This window comes from Conger conger, chromosome 1, assembly GCF_963514075.1.
Source record: "Conger conger chromosome 1, fConCon1.1, whole genome shotgun sequence".
Lineage (NCBI taxonomy): Eukaryota > Metazoa > Chordata > Actinopteri > Anguilliformes > Congridae > Conger > Conger conger.
The window spans coordinates 18,839,685-18,866,876 of NC_083760.1; the positions used below are offsets into that span (position 1 = coordinate 18,839,685).

At 45.7% G+C, this 27,192-nt stretch overlaps 1 protein-coding gene across 1 annotated transcript; it reads left to right on the forward strand.

Moving 5' to 3' along the window:
- The first annotated feature begins 79 nt into the window (after nt 1-79).
- On the forward strand, nt 80-26,318 carry ubr1 (ubiquitin protein ligase E3 component n-recognin 1). Its single transcript, XM_061234093.1, has 47 exons — nt 80-399; nt 1,856-2,112; nt 4,125-4,203; nt 4,557-4,667; nt 5,995-6,125; nt 6,824-6,962; nt 7,347-7,409; nt 8,010-8,133; nt 8,539-8,646; nt 8,732-8,820; nt 8,987-9,085; nt 9,514-9,671; nt 9,760-9,859; nt 10,173-10,301; nt 10,407-10,587; nt 10,753-10,814; nt 11,138-11,248; nt 11,365-11,430; nt 11,528-11,629; nt 11,719-11,782; nt 12,171-12,295; nt 12,564-12,616; nt 12,713-12,815; nt 12,914-12,962; nt 13,142-13,296; nt 13,902-14,001; nt 14,465-14,568; nt 14,672-14,752; nt 15,282-15,463; nt 15,919-16,121; nt 16,269-16,362; nt 16,747-16,899; nt 17,149-17,249; nt 17,630-17,711; nt 17,799-17,947; nt 18,633-18,688; nt 18,811-18,907; nt 19,103-19,170; nt 19,537-19,684; nt 20,081-20,168; nt 20,790-20,926; nt 21,229-21,337; nt 21,498-21,554; nt 21,637-21,714; nt 22,624-22,794; nt 22,914-23,015; nt 23,352-26,318. Exons 1-47 carry the CDS (start codon nt 355-357, stop codon nt 23,491-23,493), a joined length of 5,205 nt encoding a protein of 1,734 aa, XP_061090077.1. The 5' UTR covers nt 80-354; the 3' UTR covers nt 23,494-26,318.
- The last annotated feature ends 874 nt before the right edge of the window (nt 26,319-27,192 follow it).

A 27,192-nucleotide genomic window follows, 5' to 3' on the forward strand; every position in this document is an offset into this window, starting at 1 on the left:
ACGATTATACAACGTTGTACACAGTCATTTGCATAAATAAAAACGATTTTTTTTTTTATTCCACATTGCCACTGTCGTCAGTACATGGTCGGATTCCGTTCAAAAATCTCAATCCGATTCAAGGTCGGCGCTTGATATCTATCACGTAAAAACACTTTTCGGAGATGGCCGAAATGGAAGGGGTTGTTGTCTTGTTACTTCGGAACTGCCCGGAATAGTACGGAAAACATCGAAGCAATTCGGTGGAGTTTGGCGTTTTTTCCGCTGTGGTGTTTTCGCAATTCACAGTCGCAAAACCATCGTTTTGCAAGACATCCTCAAGTTCCCCTGGTAACAGTGTACGGCATATGGAAGATGGCGGAAGGTGAAAAAACAGTGAACGCACTGGAGCTCAGTTTGGTAAGAAACGAATCATATGCATGGTTTTGATTTTTAGATACGTAAAATCGCAGGCTGGTGTATTTTATTATTGCTTTCGATTAGATCAATATATGTGGATATCACTTATCGGCCCTGACTCAACAAATTCCGAGAACACAGCTTGCTAGCTACATATGAACTTGCTAGCTACATATGCTAACTTGATTGTTGCAGGTTCTGAGTTTGGTTAGCTAGCTGACGCCTAATCACTCTTCTCTGTTTAGTTAACATAAACAGCTAGCTGTAATTGGACAACCAATTCAGAATTACCTGAAATAACGTTACATTTAATTTAGCATGCTAGCTGAACCTTCCTCACGTTAGAACCCATATTCAGAATTTTATGGCAACTGGCTTTCGATGTCTAGCTTTCCAGCCAACCAACTGGTAGCTAGCTAGTGTTACTAGTGCTGGCTTGGTCACATCACTAACTAACTAGTCTAAGCTAAAGTTGCAAAGTACCTATATATCCAATGTCAACAACTAACGGTGCAGTTTGTGGTCAGCTGACTAGCTCACTGGTTACGCTGTTGCTACTAGCTATTGCTCTGTTAGGACGCTAGCTAGCTAACTTACAAAGATTTCGCCAGAGTTAGCTACTCTACTCTACACTTTTGCTGGCTTATCTCGCTGCCTTGGAAACCTGCTTGTTTTAAAATCAGCCTATTAACAACATCTAGTTGGCTCGGTATGTAGCTAACATGTATTACACGCTGTAACGTTAACATTTTGCTACTAGAAGAAATTGCCTTGGTTAGTTACATGGCTCTCATGATCTTAGTCTTGAGGCTCGGTGGCTAAAGTGTAGCACGCTATATTTATACAAATTAACGGGGTGTTATGTGGCTTGATCGGCATTTTTTTTTTAGCTTGCAAGCCCTCACAAATATTAGCTTGCAAGCAATGTCCCAATATTTAATATGTTGCCCTATGGCTGTAATAAGTTTAATGTCAATAATGACACTTTTGCCTCAGGCCGCTCTGATGCCATGTTCAATCATGACCTCTCTGTCAATAGCCAGCCAACTACAGGATGACACCTTTTTGCGAATGTCTGCAGCTGGATTGCTAGCGATGGTTTCTAGCTAGCTAGCACACGTACGCCATAATTAGTGTCCATTTATCATTAGGTTGAGGCTGAGGTAGCGGTCATTGCGTTCCGGTTATGGTATCAGTGTATTATAACCGGATTTAGCTACTTTTGGGGTGTATGGAAAACGTTTTGATTTTGTAAACTTATTTTTACATGTATTTAATTCAAACGTGTGTGAATCTGATAAATATTTAGAAATTTGTAAAAAAGGGTACTATTGCTATCCAGCTGAAATTGTTAGAATGGTGCTTTGATTTCCTATGTGATCAAACTGCTTGTCAAAAAGTTCTATTTGACGTGTGCAAGGTTGAACAATCGATCTCATTCTTGCCCTCTATGCAGAAATGGCGGGAGTTGGTGGACTGTGGCCCAGATGTCCTGCAGTACCTGGTGGTGCAGGTGCCCCAAATTTACTGCCTGAAGGCAGAGCCCCAGCCCCAGGAGGAGGAGCTGGCAGTTAGCCGGCTGTTGCAGCCTCTGGAGTGGTTCCTGTTTGGCGAGGACCCACGTGCTGCCCTGGAGAAGTTACAGCAGGGCAGTGGCTCGTCACAACTGTGTGGCCGTGTCTTCAAGGAAGGGGAGACCACATACTCGTGCAGGTCAGGCGCTCCCACCCTCCCTCTGTAGATCCCTCAAAGAAAACCACTCTGCCACAGGACGAGCAAGGTTTGATAAAGATGTGCTCATCAAATATAACGCTATTGCCCCCATCATTCTGCCAGCTCAGTGGAATGCGCTATGGTGAAATAGAATTATGCAATAGCTTTTCCATATACAGTATTACGTTTGGTGTTGTTTGAAAGCCAACGTGAAGGGGAACTGGTTGGTGTCATTGGTGGTGTGGTTTTGTGGATGCTCAATAAAGATCTTGGAATATCATTTCTAAGTTATATGTAAGTTACTTGTGAGTCAGCAACCTGCTCTACAACAAAGGTTAAGCAGGTTTGTTGGACACTCAGAGAACTGCAGGATCATTGATGGTTACTACCATTTTTGTGATTGTCTTTATTTCAAGATTTGTTGTTTTTTCTTTGAGCCATGGGTATATATGGGGAAATGTGGTATGGTTCAGGGAGACACGTCAACACTCGCATCTATCCATTTAATAGTCTTGAAAGTGCACCTTTGCACTTTGCTATTATTGACCATTTTGCACTATACATTACATTTGCTTTAATCTGCATCCTTTTTCACTATTGCCACTGCACACATACTTGTTTTAAGGTCCTGACATACACATAGAACTCAGGATATCTGCACCACATAGTCAATCATCTATACACTAGTGCCATCACAATTGAATAATTGTAGTCTGTACAAGCCAGAGGTATGCCCGTATCCACCAAGATCGCTAATGATCCGTGTAGAGCCACAGTACTATTGGTCTATACAGTAAAGCCTGGTTTATACTTTCACTTGACTGGAAGCGCAGAATGTTCTGGAACATTCGAACATCGCCTGTTTAATTTAAAATCAATTTAATTTCTGAATTCATATACATTTAATTTATGTATAAGCCCAATGAAGTATAAAGCAGCCTTAAGACTACATGCATTCCCTTCGCCACTCAAATACATCCACTGTTTGGTGTATTTGGGGGATTCGTACACCACCATGGACTGAATCTCAGTGAATAGAACACAGTGTATACCTGTAAATAGTTTGCCCACTATACAAGTTGCTGAGCCCGCTAAGTATAAAGCATTGTTTCTTGTTACTATTGTACACAGTCTCTTGAAGTCTGTCATGCAGCCTCAGTTAACAATTTGTTGTTTACTTGTACATGCCATCATCACTGAATTGAGATGTTCTTATGTCTGATGTTCTAGAAATTAAATGGTCTGATTCATATACAAGGCCTTATTTCAATGGAATGTGGTGAATGAATTGTTCATGAAATGCAAGTCTGATATGTGACCTTCGAAAGAAGACTACAAAAGAAGACGACTGCAAAAATTCACTGGAGAAATTTTAGGAATTGCACTTTATAATTTATGACAAAAATTAGCCTGCCCAGGGAAGCTGATTCTGTAGTTTGGTAGTAGTCTGTAGTCTTGATGTAAAGATCCTTTGACTCTGTATTGTTTCTTCCTTTAGACCAGCCCCCACTGAAGATCGTTCAATAGTAACCACTATTTTCCCTTCAGGCTAATACAGACCCGGATTTTAATTGCCTTTTAATGTGCTGTTTTGAGTTTAGCCTCCTGTGATAAAGTTTCAGATTTTTAGTGTGTCTGTTCAACCTGTATTTTGTATTTTGTTCAGTTTTATGGAGAATGCCATTCAGGGAGCAGGGCTTCAGGGCTTCAGCTATAATGATGTCATGTTCTAATTTTACTGTAGTTGCCAAATTGCAATAACTTTTTATGTTCGTTGCCAGCCATAAACAGTCATGCTTTCACCCACATTCATAGAACGTATTTGACTGTCTCCATAGCAGTCCGAAGGCAGTCATTCATAATTTATTTGCTGTCACTGCACAAAGTCTCAAGTTTACGGTCATGGTTTATTGAACGCATTGTCTATTGCCTTCTCGGGGTGCCCAAGTATGTCTGATTGAGGTGTGTTTGACCAATATTTAAATCTGACCTCACTCTGTGTTGTATTCCAGGGACTGTGCGATAGATCCCACATGTGTGCTGTGTATGGACTGCTTCCAAAACAGTGTCCACAAGGGCCATCGCTACAAGGTAGGGCTCCCTTCTTCTGGACATTTCCTCCTGGTCGAAGCCCATTGTTATCTGTTAAGGTTACTTGATAGGGTTTTGTTATTCCTATGCCTATATGCAACAGCAAAAACACTGCTCCACATTTTAGGTGGCACATATGAGACTCGGTCAATTTATATTTAGATAATAATGGACTCAGCGATGTGATGAAGATAGGAAATCAATGAGAAAGCATATTCACAGTGGATAAAGAATTAATGCACTGGACAACCATCAGACACAACTACAGGGTCCCGCTCTGGATCTGTGGTTCTTCTTGCTTACCCGTAGTGACATCTGTTCCCTCCCCCACCCCCAAACCCTCCCCCCCCCAGATGCACGCCTCTTGTGGCGGGGGCTTCTGTGACTGCGGAGACCTTGAGGCCTGGAAGACGGGCCCCTGCTGCACCAAGCACGACCCAGGGGCCGCAGTAGCCATGGAGACGGTAGGCGTCATAGCCCGTGGGTCGGGTGGGTGGGTGGGAGTGAGCGTTGCGGTGGCTAGCTTTCCTGTTTTTATATTGACAATACCCCAGAAGCAGAGGCTCTTGGATAAATATTGGCCAGTGACCTCTTGTGTCCTTGGCTCTGATGTCAGGAACAAGTAATTCCCTGGGAAAGTGACTTGCGGGAAGCTTACTGTACGTCAGAGATTGAGACAGTTAAGGAGAGGATAAGAACAAGTAAATGTTAAAGAGATTCAGCTGTGGTCGGTGCCAGAAAAAAACTTTGCTTGCAATGCTGATAAACCTGTTTTGGCCTTGTTAGCCTCTACCATATTACCCACCTCATCAGCTGTTGCATAGTTTAATACATTTTTTTGAAAATGTTTTTGTTGATAACATCTTACTTAGATAGGTGTCGACATTGTAATACTGCTGTATATTGAGCAACAATCATTGACCTGAGGGTAGTGTTGCAATTGTGGCACTTCCTTGCTTAGGCGTTAGTCCTTTTGCTCAGTCGGTTGTCTCACTTGGTGTCCTGATAAGATCGGCAAACACCCTGGCCTTCAGCGCGTTTCCTTCAGCCTCTTTCCGTAAACAGCAGGTGCTTCTATTGAATTAAACCCTGCCGGCCTGTGCCGTGTGTGTTTTATGTCTGGAACTAAGCACGACCGTAACTAGCCGTGTCACATTCAGATTAAACGGGCTCTTTGGTTTAATTATGAAAACCTTCGTGGAATATCGCTGTTTAATGTTGTGTGATAGATTCCGTCCCACCTCTTGACATGGTGGTGTGATATAGTGGGTGGTGTTGATGAATATGCTTGCGAACACTTTTGCCAAAGGAGTTAAGAACGAGCCACACGCCAAGGTTAAATAACTTCATGGAATATAATTTTACTAAAATAATGTAGGTTATGTTATTGAATTGGTTCTGTAACTGAAAAGTTTCACAACTTGTGCCTATGATGAGACTGATATTTCGGCCCTGTTGTTGCTGTAGGCCTCACCATGTTCTCGCAGAGGCATGCTTGCAGTGCAATGGGGCATTTCTCTTGAATTCACAGGAAGTGGGGTCAAAGGTTATTTTAACTTTCTTGAGGTTGTGGTCTTCGGTTTCTACCAAATGAATTAACTTACTGGTATTATACCGGAAATTGCAGTGCTTGTTATTCCATAATGTATAAGAACTTTTGGTCATTCCAAAAGTTCAGCTCCAGGGGCGTATTCATTTTGTGTGGAGTCCTAATATAAATGGGATGGTTGTGGAGAAGCCGTCGAGGTCCTTTGGGAATCCTCGTAACGGACTGGTCTTTCCTAACTGCAGGACGGGGACTGCGTCCTGGAGGCAGACCTGCAGGAGCGCGCTCGGAAGCTTTTCCAGATACTGCTGCGCTACATGGCCGACCTGCTGGTGTGGGAGGAGAGCTACGAGCTGCCGTCTGAGCTACAGCCCAGGTACCCCACGTCCCTCATACGGCACCTCAAAGACAGACTGAGCACTCAGTGGAAGTTAGACCAGTGCTAGCTTCTGCCAAATGACGTATACATGGGTGAATTTCTTTTTCGGGGGAATTTTGGAAGGGCAGGAAGTTGATTTGACTGACGTCATGGGCGACATTTGCGCTGGCAGGAGGGTTGCCGGTTTGATCCCGCCCTCGGTGTTGAAATGTCCCTGAGCAAGACACTCAAATGAGGATGTGTGCTGCTGTGTGCAAAGGATATTGATCAACATACACGCGAAAAGAATGCGAAAGCATTCCTGAAGGGAAACCCATCCCTTACTGGCCAAATGCCCAACCAGTCATGTTGAAACCGAAAGTACCTGTGGTTTTAATTATGTCATCAATTTATTCCCCCACTCATAACACATTGTAAAAGAAAGCGAAAGCATTCCTGAATGGAAACCCATCCCTTACTGGCCAAATGCCCAGCGGTTCGCCCAGCTTTCAGCAGCTGTGTTGGCAACCCAACAAGGAAGCAGTTATCACAATTCAACCACTTAGCAATACAGTCAATAGTACAAGTGGGCCTGCATTGACTTGGCTGACAGTGGCGTTTTTACGGTCAAGTAAATCAGGACTGAAATGTTAATCTTGGGTCACTGGTACTGAGGGTGATTGATTCCGTGCTGATGCCCGTTGTTGTTTGCACAGCGTGAAGGAAGACGCATATTACTGCGTGCTCTACAACGATGAGCACCACTCGTACGACCATGTGATCTACACGCTCCAGCGCTCGGTGCAGTGTGACCGACAGGAGGCGCAGACACACACCACCCTCATCGACAAGGAGGTACGCCAGCGAGCGCGTCTCCCCGTCACCCTGACTGCAGGAACCTCAAACGGGGTCTTTTCATAATATCTCAAAGTAATAACCTTCATTCCAGACCACAGTGTATAATCAACATTGATTGAACTCAATTTTCCTTTTATTTCTGGTGATTGGTAATCTCCAAACTCTAGTGGAAAACAAAACCAACATTTTTGAGTTTAATTGAAATGTAAGGGAAACTTCTCTGTTAGTCCCGGCTTATGTTGCACGTTTTCAACTCTGACGTCGCTGTGCGCTATAACTTAACATAGCACCTACAAGTTTAGAAAAGTTTGAATACATTTCAGTTGAAAATAAGCCATTCTAAGCTTCTAGAATGACCAGTCTGCTTTGTCTCCGTTTCAGGGGCGCAGAGCTGTTAAGAGAGGCAGTCGTCAGTCCTGTCAGCAAGCAAAGTCTCTCATCCAGGTAAGAGAGGGATTTGTGTGGGTTTATAACCATCTGTTTGCGGCTCCCTCATATTCCAAGGCTTTCACGGTCAAAACTAAGTTAACATGTTCTGTATTATTTTGTGATGCTTCATGACCAACAGTTTTTGGTGGTTCCCTGTTGACAGGGCAGAGTGCTTTGTTGTTTATGTGGGTTTGTGAAGATGTTTGTGTGTAAGTGCCATTTTTGGTATGTATAGTTTAACACTGGCTCAGAGGGTTATGATGAATCGACTAAAGTGAATTTTGATTTGAGCTTGTCTTTAAGTAAATAATTTAGTCCATAATCTATTCTAAAATCCCTGTTTAACCAGCGAAACCAGTCATGTTGAAACGGTACCCGTGGTTTTAATTATGTAATTTTATTCCCCCACCCATAACCCAATGTAAAAGAAAGCGAAAGCATCCCTTACTGGCCAAATGCCCAGTGGTTCACCCAGCTTCCAGCATCTGTGTTGGCAACCCAACAAGGAAGCAGTTATCACAATTCAACCACTTCGCAATACAGTCAATAGTACATGTTTGTGTGTGAATGCCATTCGTCCCAGCTCTAAATGTTTTTGTGTGTGTATTTTTACAGTCCAATTCAGAGCACATCTCCCTGCAGCCTTTGCGTGTGGAGATCCTGCACTCCGCTGTCATGGCTCACCAAAGCTTTGCCATGCGGCTGGGGGCCTGGTTCCAGCAGGTCATCGGCTACTCAGGTTTATACCCATACTTCCCTAAACGTCCATTTATGTGGAGCCTTTGGGCATTTTTAACGGGCTGCTGCAGAGGTTGGCTGCAGTTCTGTCGTTTAGTGTCCGCACTGCGAAAAAACACAAAGTCTCTGGTCTCGGGTATCTTAGTCTTATATTTAGCCTTGAAATCTTTTTTCTGTTACTTTTTTGCTAAATAAAACAAAAAGGTTGCCAACGTTTTACTCATTTCAAGATTTGCCAGTAAGGGGTAAGGCAAACTTAAAACTAAGTATTTTTATTATCATATTTCCAAATTAAATTTAAGAAAAAAAATGAGATATTAAGTCTCATTACAAGATTAAAACGCTTAAGCTAGTCATTTTTCTCAGTGTGAGGTAGCAGCCTGTTGATGTTCTCTGTGCTCCACAGTGGGGTTCAGGCAGGTGTTCTGCCAGGTTGCTCTGGAGCCCAGCCCAGCCTCGGACCAGCCCAGCCTCATCAGCCGCCTGATGCTGCACGACGCACGGCTCTACAAAGGTCAGCATGTCAAAGGTCGCACTCACTGGAGGTGGTAACATCCTCTAGCCTTTTGGGTCCCACCTCACATGTGTTTCTCTCTCAGGAGCCCGGAAGGTGGTCCACGAGTTAATAGTCTGCAGCCTGTTGATGGAGACGGAATACAAAAGGCTTTTTGCCATCGAGTTCACCAAGGTAAGTTTGGCAACAAAGAAAAAGCGGGAAGCTTTATTCGCCAGGTCAATCTCGTCAGTCAGATTGACATTGGGGAAAATGTGACATTATTCTGGATGTTGAAACTATGACATGACATTAAGTGATAGAGTAATGCATGTGCCTGTCTGTCTGCGCCCCCTTTTAGCATTACAAACAGCTGCAGAAGGACTTCATCAACGACGACCATGAGAGGAACATCTCTGTCACGGCCCTGTCGGTACAGATCTTCACCGTGCCCACTCTGGTGAGTGCCAAACTAGACAACGCCAGCGCACATGCCTGTCTTTTTGTAGGTGGGGGAGACTTATAATGTTAAAGGAAGGAAACCCCCCCCCCCCCACAGACTACTCTTCAATGTTTATGGAACTATATATACAATGTTTCATGTGAAGACAAATGTCTTCAGGTGTATACCTGACCTGATGAAGACCTAAGGGTCAAAATGTTTTGTGTATATAGTTAAATAAATGGGATCATTGAAGAGTAGTCTGCAGGGTTTTCCTTTCTTACATTTGAACTCCCCAATAACTCCAGCACCTACAAAACTGGGATATGCAAATGTTTTTCTTCTGTTTACACTTTGGAGAGTGCACCAGATGCTGAGCCCTTTCTGCCAGAGGTCGTTTGCTTGGCCCCTCTGTGTTTAACCTCCCACCTCACCCCTGTGCTCAGGCCAGACAGCTGATGGAGGAAGGGAACGTCATCACGGTGATCGTGGACACCGTGATGGAGATGCTGTCCGAGCACCTGGACGCCCACAACCGCTTCCACTTCCAGGGATACAACTCGGACAAGCTCTCGAGGATCCAGAGTGTCTTCCAAGACCTCAGGTGAAGGACGGGTCAGGGTTGGCGTAGGTTTATCACGCTCTGTTCATGTGGGCTGTCTCCCTGAAGGCCATGTCTCCCATCTACACAGGTATATTCTGATCAGCAAGCCCGCCGTGTGGACCGACGAGCTCCGGACACAGTTCATGGAGGGCCTTCGCACGTTTCTGGGAATGCTGGCCTGTATGCAGGTACTTTCTCCTCACGCTTGTCAGCTACAAACAACACGCTTGTCGTAAGCAGTATCTCAGCATTCACGCTATTGGTAACTAGCATTAGCATTGCAACTATGCTATTGGTCACTAGTATTAGCACTGCATGCACATGGTATAAATGAGGGGATTGAGGATATATATATTTTTTTACCTTATGTGCTTGCTATTTGGCCTGGCGTTTGCCCTTCTGTTACTCTGTAAAGCATTTTTGTGACTTATCTGTAAAAAAAAGCGCCATACAAAATGAAGTGAAATTTTAAACTGAACCTGCTTGTTTGCCGTCTCTCAGGGCATGGAGGAAGTGAAGCGGCAGTTTGGCCAGCACATCGAGGTGGAGCCAGAATGGGAGGCGGGTTTCTCCATCCAGATCCAGCTGCGGCACATCTACTCCATGTTCCAGGACTGGTGCGCGGCTGACGTGAGTGCATCCTGGGGGTCGCCTCGAGCCCTGTAACCCCGCCCTGCGGTCACATGTGCGTCTGAGACACACGTGTGGCATGTTCTAACGCTCTCTCTCTCTCAGGAGGAGGTGCTGTTGCTGGCCTTCAGAGAGTGCCACGCCGCACTGATGCGCTGCAATAGCCAGCCCTTCACCAGCGAGCCAGTCGACTCCTACATGTGCAAACACATCCTGCACTCCCGGCCCTACAAAGTGTCCCAGGAGCCTGTCAGCGTCCACCTGCCCATCTCCAGGCTGCTCGCTGGTGAGGGCCCAGGCCGTCTGCATGTCTGCCAAAATATACTTTTTACACTTTACACTTTACACTTTTTACACTTAACGGACACACTTTTGGGATTGATTCACCAGTGTGCAGTCTGCCTGTCTTTACGTTTTGCCCCTAATACTCCTAATACTTTGTGTTTCCCAGGTCTTTACGTCCACTTGTGCAGGACCGGGGCGGTGAAACGTCTCCATGAATACGTAGACCAGGTGGGTACCCATCGCCTCTAATGAACCGCTTTTGATAATCGTTCTTTTCCTTTCAGCATCGTTTTTTTTCTTTTTTCAATAAGCAGGCTGTGTTTGGTGCAGAATCAGTCTGTTTATGTTACCTATATCTGTGTTTGGAGCAATCCCATTCAGCCTGTGTGTGGTACCTGCTTAATTAACCCATGTTGGGTTGTGCCAGTCAGCTCGTTTGATGCAGCTCAGTAAGCCTATGTTGGGCAGCCAATGTTATTTTGAATACTTTGTGCTGATGACTGTTCTTCCAGCAGTAGTGCTTAGGGCCGTTGTCCTGTGTTGTTTTTCAGAAATCGTGTGACTTTGCGTATTTCGCGGAGCTCCCCCTGCGCTGCATCGTGCTGGCCGCTCAGGTCTCCGCCGAAATGTGGCGTCGGAACGGACTGTCGCTCGTCAGCCAGGTAGGAGCGGGGTCTGAGGGGGGTGACAAAAACAACACGACTGCACATATTTACTAACACTTAATTCCAGCATGTAATTTGCACTGCTCCCAATAATGAATCTCCTCTTGTTCCAGATGTACTATTACCAGGATGTGAAATGCAGAGATGAGATGTTTGATAAGGACATCATCATGCTTCAGGTACACGCAAACCATGACCAGCGATGCATGTGGCTGACTTTTGGTGTGATTGATAAAACTTCCGGTTCAAAATGCCTAACAACTGCTGTGCTTACAGATCGCAGCTTCGAAGATGGACCCCAACGACTTTCTGATGCTTGTCTTGCAACGATTTGAGCTGTTTGATGTTTTTAACGGGAGCTGCTCTAGTAAAGATCAGGTACGAAGCATTTCATTTGCCAAAATGAAACCTGAAGGATCCATATTTTGGATTGCGGGCCTGAATGTGGTTCTGTTTCTTATGCGCAGGAGCTCTTGAAACAGTGGAACAGGCTGACTGAGGAGATGCTTCATCTTCTGATCATGGTCATAGGTGAGTGTGCTGCTTTTAGTCATAAGTCCTGACTATCAATAGTCTCAATGCCCATTATAATGCTCTTAACATTCTCATGCTGATGGAACAAAATACTCCTGGTAATTGAAAGCAATGGAGTTCCAGAACACTAACTTGAAAGGTAATTTTGTGGGGCCTACCCCATTGTGTTTGCATAGCGTAAATACTAGCAACATCAGCTGCTGACGGTTAACAGCATTGCACTTCTTCCTGGTTTGTCAGGCTCCCAATTCCCATTCTACTTGTTAGACCAAAGGGAAATATTTCTTTAATGACGTAGCTATCTTGCCTCTGCTGTATCGTTTCTCACCCCCTCATGGATGTCATGGCAACAGAGTGTATTGAGTCTTGGTCTCCTGGTTCACAGGTGAGAGGTATGTTCCGGGCATCAGTCAGGTGACCAAGGAGGACGTGACCATGAGGGAGGTGATCCACCTGCTATGCATCGAGCCCATGGCCCACAGCAGCTTGGTCAAGGGCCTACCGGAGAACGTGAGATTCACACTGCTTTTAAAACCAGAACTGTACTGGTAGCAGACCTGGGTCAAATACGTAACCGTTTCAGATTCAAATACTTTTCTGTGCTCCATTGATGGGTGTGCACTTTTTACAAGTATTTCAAAGGAATTTGAATCCAAGACAATGATGTATTTGGTATCCAGGTCTCTATAGTAGTAGATCAATCCTATTCTGATACCCTCCAAGTATTGTTAATGTGACAGCTGTGATGTTAAACAGGATGTTACCTTTGTCTCAACAGGAGAGTCATGAAACTGGTCTTGAAAATGTTATTCCTAAAGTTTCCACTTTTAAGTAAGTGTGAATACTCATCTCTTTTCCCTTCATCTTTTTAAATAAGGATGTCAATGATGTTTGAGTTATGAGACGTATATGCTCTCGTCACCTTAGGAAGCCGGGAGTCTCGGGCCATGGCTTGTACGAGGTGAAGAAGGAGTGTCTTCAGGAATTCAACCCCTTCTTTTACCACTATACTAAATCCCAGCACAGCAAGGTATCTCTCTCTCTTTCTATAAGTCCCGAAGAGAACCGTTACTCACACTAACCGGTACTCTGTTTTTGGGTTTTTAACCGAATGTGTTTGATTTCCAGGCTGAAGATGCTCAGAAGAAGAGGCGGAATCAGGAGGGTAGCGATAAAGGTGACCGCTTTCTTCTCGGCTGTGACTCAGTTCGGCTCCGAATTTTTGCAAACAAATGAAGCCGTCTGCCCTCGACTTGCCCACTCCGTTCAGAAGAGTGCCAGCTCATGCTGCATCTCCCGCTCTGCTGTCTGAGGAGGCCTGGCTCTGTCTGAAGGCTCCTTTTCTCTCCCTCCCAGCTCTGCCGCCCCCGGTTCCGCCTGCGTTCTCCCCGGCGTTCTCCAACATCGTGCGCCTGCTCAACAGTGACATCCTGGTGCAGATTCTGCGGAGGGTTCTGCTGAAAGCCCTGGAGGACCGGGTCACGCAGTGGACTGAGGCCATGATCCACAGGGTGCGGCCTCTCTCTCTCCTCTCTCCCCCTCATGGGCCCCCTCTCTGTTTTCTCTCGTTCTCCCTCCTCTTACCATTTCCCTCTCTTTTGTTACTGTACTTGTATTCTCTCTCTCGCTTGCTGAATCCCCTGTGCCTACTCTTGACTATCTCTAGTTTCTGATTCATCGCTCCAAGCCCAGGGTGCAGCTCTTGCATAGATCATAAAGGGAGGCTTGCTTTTCCCTAGATGTACTTTTTTTTTGTGTGCCAGAAACAGCAGGGTGCACTTCTGGTTCTAAATTCTGCACAAGCTGACGTTCGCCCTGTGGTATGTGGAAGCTGTCCAGACATTCACAGCCTTGTTAAAGACACGTAGTCACCGAACAGGGAAGACGAAAACAAAAGATCTAAGCAGCATTTCTGGCTGAAGGGAGAAAGAACCAGGAAGGGAGTTTAGAGAAATGTGATAGGTAGCCGACGGCGTTACCCCTCTCGACTGTGGTCGGCGCTATGCTCACCGGGTGTGCGTGTCTGTGTGTATGTGCGTGTGTGTATCTGTCTGTCTCTGTGGTTGCGTGTTTGTTTGTCTTCTGCGTGCCTTTTGTGCATGCATGTGTACTCCAGGCCCTGCACCTGATTGGCCAAGGCCTTCTGGAGGAAAAGGCCCAGCTGGAAGCCAGCCGGGAGGAGGAGGTGGCCTTTGACTTCAGCCTCAAGGCCAAGAGTGAGTCTGCAGCCCTGAACAGTGTGGGTGTGCACATCAGCATGTCTGAGGCACTGCTGAATGAGATTCTTCCACACAATACTGGCTTATTTTTGTCCTCCAGCTCAATTCCATGTCATATCTGTTTGTTTTCTGTCCTGCATAACACTTGTCAGTGTGAATCAAGACCACACTGGTTTGCATTTAACCCTTGGGAAAGTCTTTGGCTTGATAAAGAGCGTTACAGCCTTCACCCATTGCCTACTCACCTTACTGAGGAATTTGCCTGCTGTGTGCGATAGCTACGCCTTGCTGGGCGTTTACTCCGCAACTGTCGAGCTGGAAGGAGTAGCAGTTGACTGTTTTGCATTGTTACTGCATTCCAAGATGCACTAAACCAGCGTGCTATGCCAGCTTTTTGTAGGTTGTGGTTTTGGTAGTGTTTTCTCTGTCTGACGTGTGTTTGTGTTTGGGGTTTCCCAAGGGATCGGCTCAGAGCATGGCAAGTCCCTTTTCCATATCCTGTCCAAGCTGAAGTCGCTCGCCGCCCTGGAGGCCCAGAAGGACATGATCAAGTGGACTCTGCAGGTTGGGGTCTTCAGTAGAGCTTAGGAGAGTTTTGGCCACAGTTGAAGCGGTCATCCACCCTAAGATGTTGCCCTTGTTGATTGCTCCTTTTTCTGATCTTTAGGTTTTTGAAACTGTAAAGTGCCTCCGGGAGAAGTCCACCCCCCACACCTCCATGAGTATGGACCATACCAGGCCAGAGGAGGTAACTGAAAGGGCCTAACTCACAGATGTGCTGAAGTAACCAGGGCAAGAAAGTGAATGATGAGTGGAGAAGGGGCAGAGAAAGTGGGCATCCCTCATGAACATGGAAATTCACCCTGTTTTTACTCTTTGGCTTCTTCTGACTGGACCTTATAAGGCTGTTCTGTGTTTCAAACTTTAGTTTCATTACATGTTATTTGGCTGTTGCATTTATCCAAAGCGACTTACAATTGATTAGACTAAGTAGGAGACAATCCCCCTGGAGCAATGTGGGGTTAGGGGTGCTTGCTGAATGGCCCAACAGCTGTGCGAATGTTATCGTGGCTACATCGGGGATGGAACCACCGACCTTGCGGGTCCCTGTCTTGTACCTTAGCCACTACACTACAGGCTGCCCCCCCTCTTTAGTGTCCTTTGGACAGAGAATGAACAGTGAGGGACATCCCTTCCATTTCCATATGTGAATGTCTTGTTTCTTTTCCGGGCAATCGATTGTCCTGGAATGAAAGAGCCATGTTCCTTTTGCGCAGAGTGTCCATGACAAGGAGAAAGCTGAGCGGAAGCGAAAAGCAGAGGCAGCCAAGCTCCACCGTCAGAAGATCATGGCCCAGATGTCGGCCATGCAGAAGAACTTCATCGAGACCCACAAGATGCTCTACGAGAACATGCCAGAGACTGGGGGCCAGGGGGAGCCCTCGGTCTCCACTGTGAGGTGAGGGGCGATGATCGGAGCTAATCACGTCCACCGTGGTGGGTGGGCCTAAGGGAACTCTCCAATAAACTGTGAGGAGGGATCGTTCACATCCACTTACAAGTGAGTACTCACCAAAGACCATTTCCTCCCACTCCAGTGTGTGGTCCTCTGAGAATCATTGATTTTATGTGGAGCTGCGAGACCCAAGAGGAACTCTCTTTCACTGAGATTGAGAGGCATGGAAGTTCAGAAGGGGATATTTACCTTGTTATTGATGCTGTAGAGATGTTGGAATCATGGTGTTATGCTACATTATGTGTGAACTGCATGGAGAGTCATTCCATTGCATCCATTCGTCTCAAGACGAACATAAGTGTGAGGTCCTGGTGACTTGCCTCCTCAGAGGGTTACTGTACTTGTGCTTCTGTATATCAGCTTGTTGTTTGTGTGTAAGTGATGCGGCATCTTCCCAGCTTTGCCATGGAGCTGGGCGAGTCGCGGGTGGCGGTGGGGCCCCAGCGCGGTGTAACGGTGCCTGAGAGGGAGCTGCTGACCTGCATCCTGTGCCAGGAGGAGCAGGAGGTACAGGGCAAGGCCCCCGCCATGGTCCTGACCGCGTGCGTTCAGAGGTCCGCCGTGCTGACGCAGTGCCGGGGCAAGACCCTGCCTAACACAGGTCAGTCGCACAGTAGGTCAGAGGCTGTGCTACTCTGAGATCGCGGGCAGACGGAGCCTGAACTACAGGGGGCTACTGTATCCGTGCACTATGGAGGATGTCGAGCTTTAGCCTGAAACGCTTTCTTCATTTCTTTCTGCATGACAGAAACCTACGACCCCCTCTTCATGCACCCAGACTTGGCCGTGGGGACCCACACAGGCAGCTGTGGCCATGTCATGCACGCCACCTGCTGGCAGAAGTGAGTCACTGCCACCATCCCTTAACAGCAATACGCAGTTGTTCTGTCAATGTGATGGCATTAAAAGAGGCCATATCTGAAAAGCTAGGTCTGAGTAATTATAATAAATATGGTCACCAATGATAATTTCCCAGAAATCATTATCACTCCGTGTTGCAGATGCAAATGAACGCCAGTACAACCTGTTCAAATTTTTTTGTTCTTAGTCAGTCTGGATCATATTTTTCCTCCAATGTCTTTCGATTTGCCTATGGTTTTGTACAGTCACTGCCTCATAGATGTTGTGCTCTGTGTGTGTGTGTGTGTGTGTGTGTGTCTCTGTGTGTGTGTGTTTGCATGCACACGTGTGTGTTTGCGTGTGTGTGTGTGTTTGCGTGCGGTCAGGTATTTCGAAGCGGTGCAGAACACCACGCGGAACCGGCTCCACGCGGACCTGATCATCGATCTGGAGAACGGCGAGTACATGTGTCCCCTCTGCAAGTCCCTCTGCAACACCGTGGTTCCTCTCATCCCCCTGGTGCCGCTCGCCCTCAGCTAGTAGGTCACTTCCTCTTCCTGTGCCATTACCAACTGCAGCATCCCTCAAAATGAATTTAAGCAAAGTCAGAGGGAATTCATTTTTTATGCCGATGTATAAACGGTGACATAGATACACAGCGTGTTAGATGGAGACTCTTTATGATTCTTTGCCCACTTTATGCCCTTCTGATTGAGAGGAGCAGACGGTAGGAATGCTAGGCTAAATTCAGTGTTGACCTCCAGTCTCTGCATGCCTGTCTCCCATAGTGAGAGTGCAGAGCTGGTGGGCCAGTTCCTCACCCTCCCTCGCTGGATCCAGATCATCCAGGCCCGGGTCAGTGGGCTTCAGTCCCTCTCCCAGGGGAACGGTAAGAATCCGAGCTAACACTCTTCTTATTGTGAAACTCTGACATGTAGCACTTTAATTTAGTGTGATCAATATAATGTATTAGACACAAATCATTTTAAGAGTGCTAGGTATCAGTCCAACGGTAAATCTCATTACTTTATGAATACATTAATACATTTTTATTCTACTATATTTATATGCGTGTTTATGTATGTATGTATGTATGTATGTATGTTAGTATATGTATGCGAATTTGCTGTGTAGACTGTTGTGTTGTGTACAGGGTGCACGGTATTAATGACTGTCCAAGACAAATTTCGCCAGCTTTCATACAGCTCCATAATGGGTAGAGGATTCATACTGGGTAGAGGATTGAGTGCTTGTTTCCCTCTATGACAGAGGGCAAAGACGCGGAGGCCCAGCTCTTCGGGGAAGGCCAGGCAGACTTCAGGTCCATCCTGAGCTTCGGCGTCCAGGCCCCGTGAGTCCGGCCGTCCCCTCAGGCTGAGGTTTGAGTTACTGCTCTACAGGCAGGCCTGAGTCTCACCTTTCTTCACTCTTCCCCCAGCACCAAGTATTCAGACAGCATCACGGAGATGCTGGTGGTGTGTGCCACCACAGTACACCGCGTGGGCCTCAAGATGGCGCCCAACGAGCTGGACCCGCGGGTGCCTATCATGTCCTGGAACACCTGTGCCTTCACCATTCAGGCCATTGGTGAGGGCCCTGCCTTGCTTACTGTTGAGCTCTACAGCTGGTACTAGTCCACATAAAGAATAATAATATTGGGAATAGGACCTTACATTACATTAGTCATTTAGCATATGCTCTTATCCAGAGCAACGTTCAATAAAGTGCAAATCAGAACCAGAGACCAGTTAAAGACCCTAGAGGAAACTACAGTTCCAAGTCCTAGCATGATCACACAGATAAAACCTGAACCCTTGAAGAATAAAATAACTTTCCAAGTAGCATACCAAGGTTGACAGCTAGAATACCTTGAATACTAAAATGATTACACAGAAGTGCAATTATGACCTAGTTATGACATTACCTTCTTGGCAGATGTCCACCTATCATGGATCTTGTTGATAACCAATAGAATACAGTGGTTGGTGGCTACTTCCTAAGTATACTTTTTGGATCGCTGTGTATAGGAACTGCCAGGAAGTATGTGCCAGTCGCCATCAGTGAAGTTCTATTGGTTGTTACCAACATGCATCATGATTGGTGGACAGCTGTTCTCTGTCTGAGTAGGCTGCTATCACAGCTGTCTTATCCCCAGTGTATCATGCCTGTTTTATTAACCTGTCTAAGGGTCTGCGGAATGGGATGATGACTGTGCACTGCACAAGCTGGTTATGCTGCACTGCTGTTGTTGATTAATTCATCCTCCCAACAGATAACATGCTGCAGGAAGAGGAGAAGGCTCTATTCGGATCCTTACAATACAGACAGGTCAGATTTTTTTATATTTTTAAGAAAATATTTCTTCTAATTCTTATTATGTCCGGGCAACACTTTTTCAGTGATACCGGTGAAGTGATCTTAATATTCTGTGTTTCTCTATTCTTTTTCAGCATGCCGGCCTGAGGGCAGTGGTCCAGTTCTCTGCCGCACAGAGACTGAAGTGCCCTCAGGCAGTCATCCAGAAGCACTTCATCGGGATGCTGGCAGGTACGTGCGTCTCCGCTGGGGAAGGAATGACACGTGTGCCCCTCTGGACAGCCTGGCTCTGTGGTTATCTGTGGGTGTTGAATACTTTGACTCCTGTGTTGGCTTGTGAGAATGTGAATCCCTGTGTAGCCCAGAGTGGAGTATGTTTGTGTCACTCTGCAGTACTGATCGTGTACTGAACTGTTCTTTCCCCAGCTCTGCTACCCGTCAAGGGTGTGGAAGGAACTCCCTCTATCCTGGAAGTGGACTGCTTCCACCTCCTGGTAGGTCAGCGCCTCATTTCTAGGTTTAAGGCCCGTCCACACCAAGAACTATAGCCGTCACTATAACCAGAGCATCCACACTGCATTCAGTACATTCAGATGGATTTTGATAACCAATGACATAGTTTCTTTGTACTGGTGTACCCCATAGCACAGAGTCTGTCCTGTGTTTAGTCTATTGAAGAATAGGGTTTTTTGAAAAGTAAATTTTCTGGAAGTTCATTGCTATCAATTGCCAGTACTGATCTTTGCTTCACCATTTGAATGTTCAGTTTAGAACATTCTAGTCACAGTATTTAGTATCTTCCACTTCAAGAGGTTACTGTAAAGTGCACGCACTGAGTGTTCCCTCCCTGGCCCTGGCAGGTGGGGCTGGTTCTGGCGATTCCAGCACTCTACCAGGAGGAGGCGGTAGACCTGCAGCCCTCCGCCATCAGCTCGGCCTACAACCACCTCCACCTGCTCCAGCTGGTCACCATGGTGCACGTGCTGCAGATCCTGCTCTCCTGTCAGGGTGAGTCCCTCAGTCCACACCAAAGGGTCTACACCAGGGGAAATTCCAACCCAGTAGGCCAGGGCTGCCCAACCCTGTTCCTAGGGGGTCTACCTCTCTGTAGGTTTTCATGTCAACCCTAATTTGGCACTCGATTCTACTAATAGACAGATTTCCAGGTGTCAAATGAGGTGTGCTTTGTTATGGTTGGAGCGGAAACCTACTGGACGGTAGATCTCCAGGAACAGGGTTGGGAAACACTTCAGTAGAGTAAATAAAAACTTAATATTCTGTAGTGAAAGCAAAGTGCAGGATGACACCTTCTGACAGGCAGCTTGGCTAATAGTTTAGTTTAGGGTAATTGCTATTGACTTTCTTAACGATTTTCACCGTGGTTCTCCCTCTTTGTGTCATCAGACACGACAGGGGTGATGGGAGGAGATGAGGGAGAGCAGGAGAAATCTGCCGCTGAGCTGTACAGGATCGTTTCCCAGTACACTGAAGGGTGAGTACAGCACACTTCTACGCTAACAGTCGTCCAAAGGCGGGCGGACATTATCCGAGTTCCTCACAGGTTACGACGGCAGGAGCTCAGATGACCCATGCTTTGCGAGGTCAAATTGTGACAACCAATCGGATGGTAGCACCGGTTAAATTTAACCGCAAATGAAGTTCTGCATTATTCATTTTAATACCAAGACTGCCTGAAGGAAGGATGAGGAAAATTGGAAACGTGAGCCCATAAAAAAATGAATCTATTTTTGAGTTCTCTTATATTTACTAACGATAATGCAATTGTGGGTCTTTGGTTCAATATTCCAGCATCTATGATATTTTCAATGGAATACGGTGTTATTTCCAATGTATTAATCTAGCATAAGATAATACTTCTTTATGCTGCATGGAAAACTGTAGACTTGAAACCTGTTTGAGATTTTGTACACGTTGGTCAGCTCTGAGCCCATCTGATGGTGGTTATGGAGTGGCTTGCTTTATGTTCGGCTGAGTTTGGATGTGGACTTACACTGGACTCTGGAGTGTAGTGCCTTCTCCTCTCCACCAGGAGGCAGCACTGGGCTGAGGCTGTGCATTGGAACATGTTGTGAGCGATGTTCCCTCTGAACAGGCTGAAGGCGGATGTGCCTGGCTGCTTTGTGGTAGACAAAGTGAGAAGAGGCGTGGTCTCCTTCCTGCGCTGTGCCGCGCTCTTCTTCAATTGCCTTTTAGGAGTGCCGCCCCCAGAGGACCTCTCCAGTACTGCAGGTGACTGCCCCTTTGGTATTCAAACTACAATGCATTATATGCCGTCAGTGGGAGATAATCAGATGAAGTCATGTTTAGATATAACCCCAGTTAAGTGGATTTGGCGCTTATCGATCACTGTCATTACTTTGATGCCATTAGTGATGTTTCTTAGTGCTGTAGAAGCACTGTAATCAAGGCTGGCTCATGTTGATCGATAGGCTACGGTAAAGTGCCTTGTGTTGTTCAAGTTTGTCTAATGTGGTTACATACATACATTCATTAATTTGAGTGAGTGATGCTATTCTCTACCCACCTGGCAGTGTCCGCTGATGTTCAGTTAGAGGCACTCTGCAGTTATCTGGCATTGCCCTCCAACTTGTTCCAGCTCTTCCAAGAACACAAGGAGACTGTTTCCCCTTTATTGCAGAGGTAACTCACTCAGTGCCATTCTCAAGTCGATACAGTTATTGACTGATTTCATTAGTGAAGTGTTTTAAAATGTTTACGCTCCATTATTGCTATTTTTGAGATTTACCGTTCAAAGTACACCAGTGCTGTTAACTGTGTGTGTGTGTGTTTATTTTTTCAGGTGGTGTGGGAACCCAGCAATTTCCAAAGCACTGAAAGGAGAGATTCCATTGATTATGTAAGCCCGGACTCAGTGAGTTGATGTCCCCTGCTGCCAAATGTGTTGATTGCAGCAATGAACCAGCACTTCTGTTTCTCAGGTATCCAAGGAAACAAAACCGGTTAATAGATCTTCCAGAGGACTACAGTGCTCTGCTCAATCAGGCCTGTCACTTTCAGTAAGTAGAACCAACAAAATACAGACAGCGGGTGTTTTAAGGTTTTTCGTTTTTTATTACTTTTTTTTTATTTTTAAGGTTGCAACAGGCGATGACCCAGACTTGAACCAAAACAAAATTATTACTTTCAGCCAATCATTCTTCAGTGTCTGACATTTGTGTTGTCTATTAATCAGAATATTTTCACAGTCGTTGGCAGCATTGCCAGATTCAGAGAGCGCTTAATTTGAATAAAATTTTGAAAACAAGATGTCACACTCTAGCTAGCTCGACATGAGTGAATGAAAATCGAAATGGCTCCTCTGGGTTTTTTATATTATTAGCCTGTGTGGCAAAAAAACATTTTGATTAGAATGGAAAAATCATATCTTTCTGATATCCCTATCCTTGTCTAACCCAAAAAAAAAACCAACAAAAAAAAATTGGACTTGCACTTATAATGACGACTATATGTTTAGAACAGCATTCCATGTGTATTTTCCTAGTTATGGATGTGATGCTTTGACTTGTGGTAGAACCTATGCACTTGTAAGTTGCTTTGGATTAAAAGCGTCTGCCAAATGACAAAAATGTAAATGTAAATGATGAACTACGGGCATTTATTGTATTTTTATTGTGATTTGGCATAATTTTGAAAAAATAGGGTTTAAAAAAAAAATCAGAACTCAAGTGAATTGGTGAAAAGATTTTAAAATGTATTGAGTCACCAAAGACACAACATTCCGTAGGATAGTACCCCCGCTCCTACTCCCAAACACACCTTCCCTTCCTCGTCACCAAAGTCAGCAAGCATTGTGCGTGCACTGCAAAGTGAACCTCAGCATGTGTGGCTAGTGCCCTGGCCCTCTCCTGACGCTCGTGTTGGGGTGTGGTCCGGGTGTCGAGCCATTGTCCTGTCCTCCTGCTCAGGTGCCCCAAGTCGTCGGACGAGGACAGGAAGCACCCGACCCTGTGCTTGTTCTGCGGGGCCATGCTGTGCTCCCAGAGCCCCTGCTGCCACGAGAAGCTGGACGGGGAGGAAGTAGGGGCCTGCACCGCCCACGCTGCCACCTGTGGGGCCGGAGTGGGAATGTTCCTCAGGTACACGGCGGGAGGGGGCACTCGTGTATCTGAATGATGGTATGACGTCTTCATGATGTCATCCCTCCTTTGCGGTCTCTGCGGCGTTCTACTTACCCCTTCCCCCCTCCCCCTGGCAGGATTCGGGAGTGTGAGGTGGTTCTGATGGCCAGTAGGACCAGAGGGAGCACGTACCCCGCCCCCTACCTGGACGACTATGGCGAAACAGACCCTCAGCTCGGGTAAGGGTTGTCGGCTGAAGCAGCCCGTTCTGCGGCACCAGTTGGACCGCCTGCTGAGACCTCTGAACGTCCTGTTGGTAGGCCAGGTAGCATGCAGCCTAGTGGCTAAGTTACATGACTGGCACCTGGAAGGTTGGTAGTTTTAAGACCCGGTGTTAAGATCTCCACAGTTGTTGGGCCCGTGAGCAAGGCCCTTAACCGCACATTAAGCAGGGGACAATCCCCCTCCTGGAACAGTCTAATCAATCAGTGGCTTTGGATAAAAGTACTGTAATGTGACGTAGACGGATTGCGTCTGGCTGTTTTTTTTGACGACGAGGCTGCTATGCGTTGCAGGCGGGGGAACCCTCTGCACCTCTCTCCGGAGCGTTACCGCAAGCTGCACCAACTGTGGCAGCAGCACTGCGTCCTGGAGGAGATCGCCCGGAGCCTGGAGGTGGTCAGCGTCATGTTCGCCCTGGAGTGGCAGATGCTCTGACCGCGGAGAGGAAGCCAGAGGCGAAGGAAGACTCCGTGAGCCGCTCCCAGCGTGACACCCCCACTGTTCTTTGCGCCTGCCGCGTTCGGTTAGGCCTGGAGAGCGGGGGAACCGGGCAGGGCGAGGGAGAGAAGGAACCGGAATGAAGGGCCTCCTGTCTAAACACCGGGCCTGGCTCCACAACAGGCCTCGGCGGGACAATCGAAACTTTTTCTTCTTCGGGCAAGCGGCCAACCCCCTCACGTGAAGCTCGTTCACAAACCTCATTCACCCCCCACCCGTTTCCCTGCTGCCTACCCGCGCGATACATGTCCACCTCCAGGGGGCGCTGTGAATCATCTGAGGATTTGACATGGTTTTAAAAGGGCATGACGGGATTGTGTACGTTTATGAATCGATTTATGGATTAGGCCGTATTTTTCTTTTTTTTTTTCTTTTGAATGATTCTCGTACTGGGAGACCATGTGCCTCCCACTGTGTCTAGTCCTCAGAAACGGATGCTTCTCATTATTATCTATATGGAATTTGATAAATATATATATAAGTTTTGTTTATATGCAAAAATTATACAATATATTAATGACAAATTTGGGAGGTTACAAACACTTCCATTCGAAAACAAGTGTCAGGCTTCGCTTTCCCCTGTATTTGCTTTGATGTTGATCTCGACTCTGCTTCAGGGCACCAGACCTTGCTCACTGAACAGCTACCAGTGCTTTACTTTGCCATTATTTAACTTGTGTACATAAGTGAAGCTTTTGGGGTAGTACTTCTGGGGCATGTTTTTGTTTTAGTTTTTTTGCTGTAACTGACGCCCGTTGCAGTGTGTTCAGTCGACTGAACACCTCCACGTTTCGCTTCGTTAACGTGACCCTGAACACTTTGTATTTCGTATGGGTGCCATCCATTTGCATTGGAATCCAATTGTCAGTAATGATTTCCTAGCATCTATGTTGAAGAAAAAGGAAAAATATATATTTATAAAAATATATACTTCCGTATAGCGATAAAATCATCACCAGGAAAAAGCTTTTACGATAACAGTGGTTATAAACATCCCCACAGGTACGGACGCACACACACACACGCGCGCAGGCACACATGCAGACGCACACGCGCATGCACACGCAGGCTGAAACACAGGCACACACGCAGACACACACACACACACGCACGCTGAAACACAGGCACAGTGGAGCACACATGTACTGTACTATATTACCATGCTTAGGAATGTATTGTGCATTTTACAGGCCATTTGTGTTAGATTTTATTTCCAAATCTCCTTTATTTACTCTTTGAAATGTGCTGCCGCGGCAGACTAAATTAAACTAAATAAAGGTGCATTAATCCAGTGCTCCTTGTGGATAATGGTAGAAATATTTTTTTCTGTATCTTAATTGTCTTGGTCAGAAGTTGTATCAATAAAGGAGTTCTGAACAAGCAAACTTGTCACAGGCGTCAGGGTCCAAAAAGGGTAAAAGCACGTGGGTCAAAAATGGGACATGAATACGGCCATTACAGATCTGATTATCGGATACAAAATCGTAAAAACCCGTTTCGTATATGTGTTGCTGTATGTGTGTTGCTTTCTTACACTTCTCACTCAGGAGATCTGGGAAAGAAAGTGTACTGGCCTGGAAAGGGATTTCCGTGAGAGTTTTTCAGCTTTTTGGAGTTAACTGCTGTAGATTGATGGTAATACACCATGCTGTGGATGGTGAATTGGGCTACATTGAAATGAGCTGCTTATGGGGGAAGAATTGCACATATACAATGCAATGTTTCATTTTGTTCTGTTATACTGAGAACAGGTGGCGAATCTGGCGTTGAGTGAGTAAACCAATTTATCTGTATTCAGTAAATTATTTAGGGTGAATAAATGCAAAAATAATACTAAAATGCTCAACTCCTGTTTATTTTCCCATGTTTTATTTTTAGTTTTTAAGAATCAGGAGATCTTTGATTGTCCCGTAAATTAAATGTAAACCTTTCATCCGCTTCCTTGTGTTTCATGACCAGCTTGTACTGTATATGCTTGTCTTAACGGGTGCGATTGGGACAAGCAATTTTTTTTTGTTCGCTGGCGTTCTGTCTTTATGTGAAGTCCTCCGGATTACTAAATATAATGGCCACACTCTTGCCATGGCACAGCTACGGTGTATCTTAATATTTTCAGTGGTTGTGTTATTCTCCCTGATTGTGATATCTGCAAAGGTATTCAGACAACTTATTCCTACTTCCCACGCATGTACGTAATCAGGACTGTATAACGTCTTCGTGTCTTCCCCACTGCGGTAGGAATGTAAAAGGATTCTCATGGAGAGAAAACGATTAACCAGCCATTTGCTTGTGAGCCGCTGTACAAGTCTAAAATAAATCCCTCATCTTGTTAGTCTGGTCAGTCATTTACCTTTACCACTTGAAACATGTTTTCAATATGTGTAGGAGTAAAACTGAAGACCTCTGCCACCACCCACTCCTCCATTCTCAAGCAGCCCTTTACTGAAGTCTTTTGACCTAGATGTTGTGTAAACTGTGTACCTTTAGTAAATTTATCTTTTGTACTGAAGCAGTCTTTGGGTTTCTATTCCCGTGTCTTCTGACCTAGAGGACAGAGGGAGGTGATATTCCATAGTCATCTGTTAATCTTCCCAGAGACATGCACCCCCACCTTCAACAGGGACAACACTATCATTCAGCCCTTAAGGGAAATCCAGGAGTGTTAACCCCATAGCAGTCCGATACATTTATGTGCAAAAGAAATAGACGATGATATTTGTTTAACGCTAGTGAATGTTTGGAATAAAGTGGGAGATTGGAAATCTTTCTGTCAGGGTGTTTATTTTATTTTTTTTTTTTTTTCTCCTCCCCCACAGCCCTGTCCTTGTCTTTTGTCTGTAAGGTCTTTAATCGGATGGGCAGCCTCTGACGGATTGGAAATGAAGTGTGGGGGAGGAATCTCATTAACCCCTGGATTACAGAGACGGTGCGGAACATTCCGGGCGATTGGTCGGGTGCTTTTCCCTGTGCATCACCCCGAGCATTTCTAATTGGCCAGTCACTCCCGTACATTATTACAGCAAACTGGAAACCTCTTTAGAAGTGTGGCCCCAATTCACTTCACATTCAATCCATTCACTTACTAGATCCAATTTCAACAATGTGTACAAAATGGTTTTAAAATCAACAATTCTTGGTTTGAATCGGTCTACGTACTTAAAATGTGCTCTCCCTATTTCTCGGTTCCGTGTTTTATAGTTGGGCGGAGGTAGCCTTTCTAAAGTAAGGTTCAAATCATAATGGAACCTTTCGACATCCAACAATTAAGTGGATTCATGCATAACACTTTCAATTGCATTATATTCAAGTGTGCACACAAGCATTCAAGAAAGTGACATTTCTTGGTGAAATACGAAATGTTTTCATTTAATTCTTTTCATGTTTTTATACATTTCACAAAAAGAGACATTGATTCTCTTGTATTTACAGGAGGGAAATATAAAAGCTCACATTTTGCAGTGGTTCAAGTTCGATATAAAAAGGAGCACTGTTCATTGAGTGCCAAAGTCACGAAATACAGGACCCTGCCAGTTATAATTCTCTGTCATCCTCTGATGTTGGCAGCAAAGACACTTGACAAAAATACCAGCTCCTGTGAGATGTGCTGTGGGTAAGCTTTTATCCCAACTATGAAAA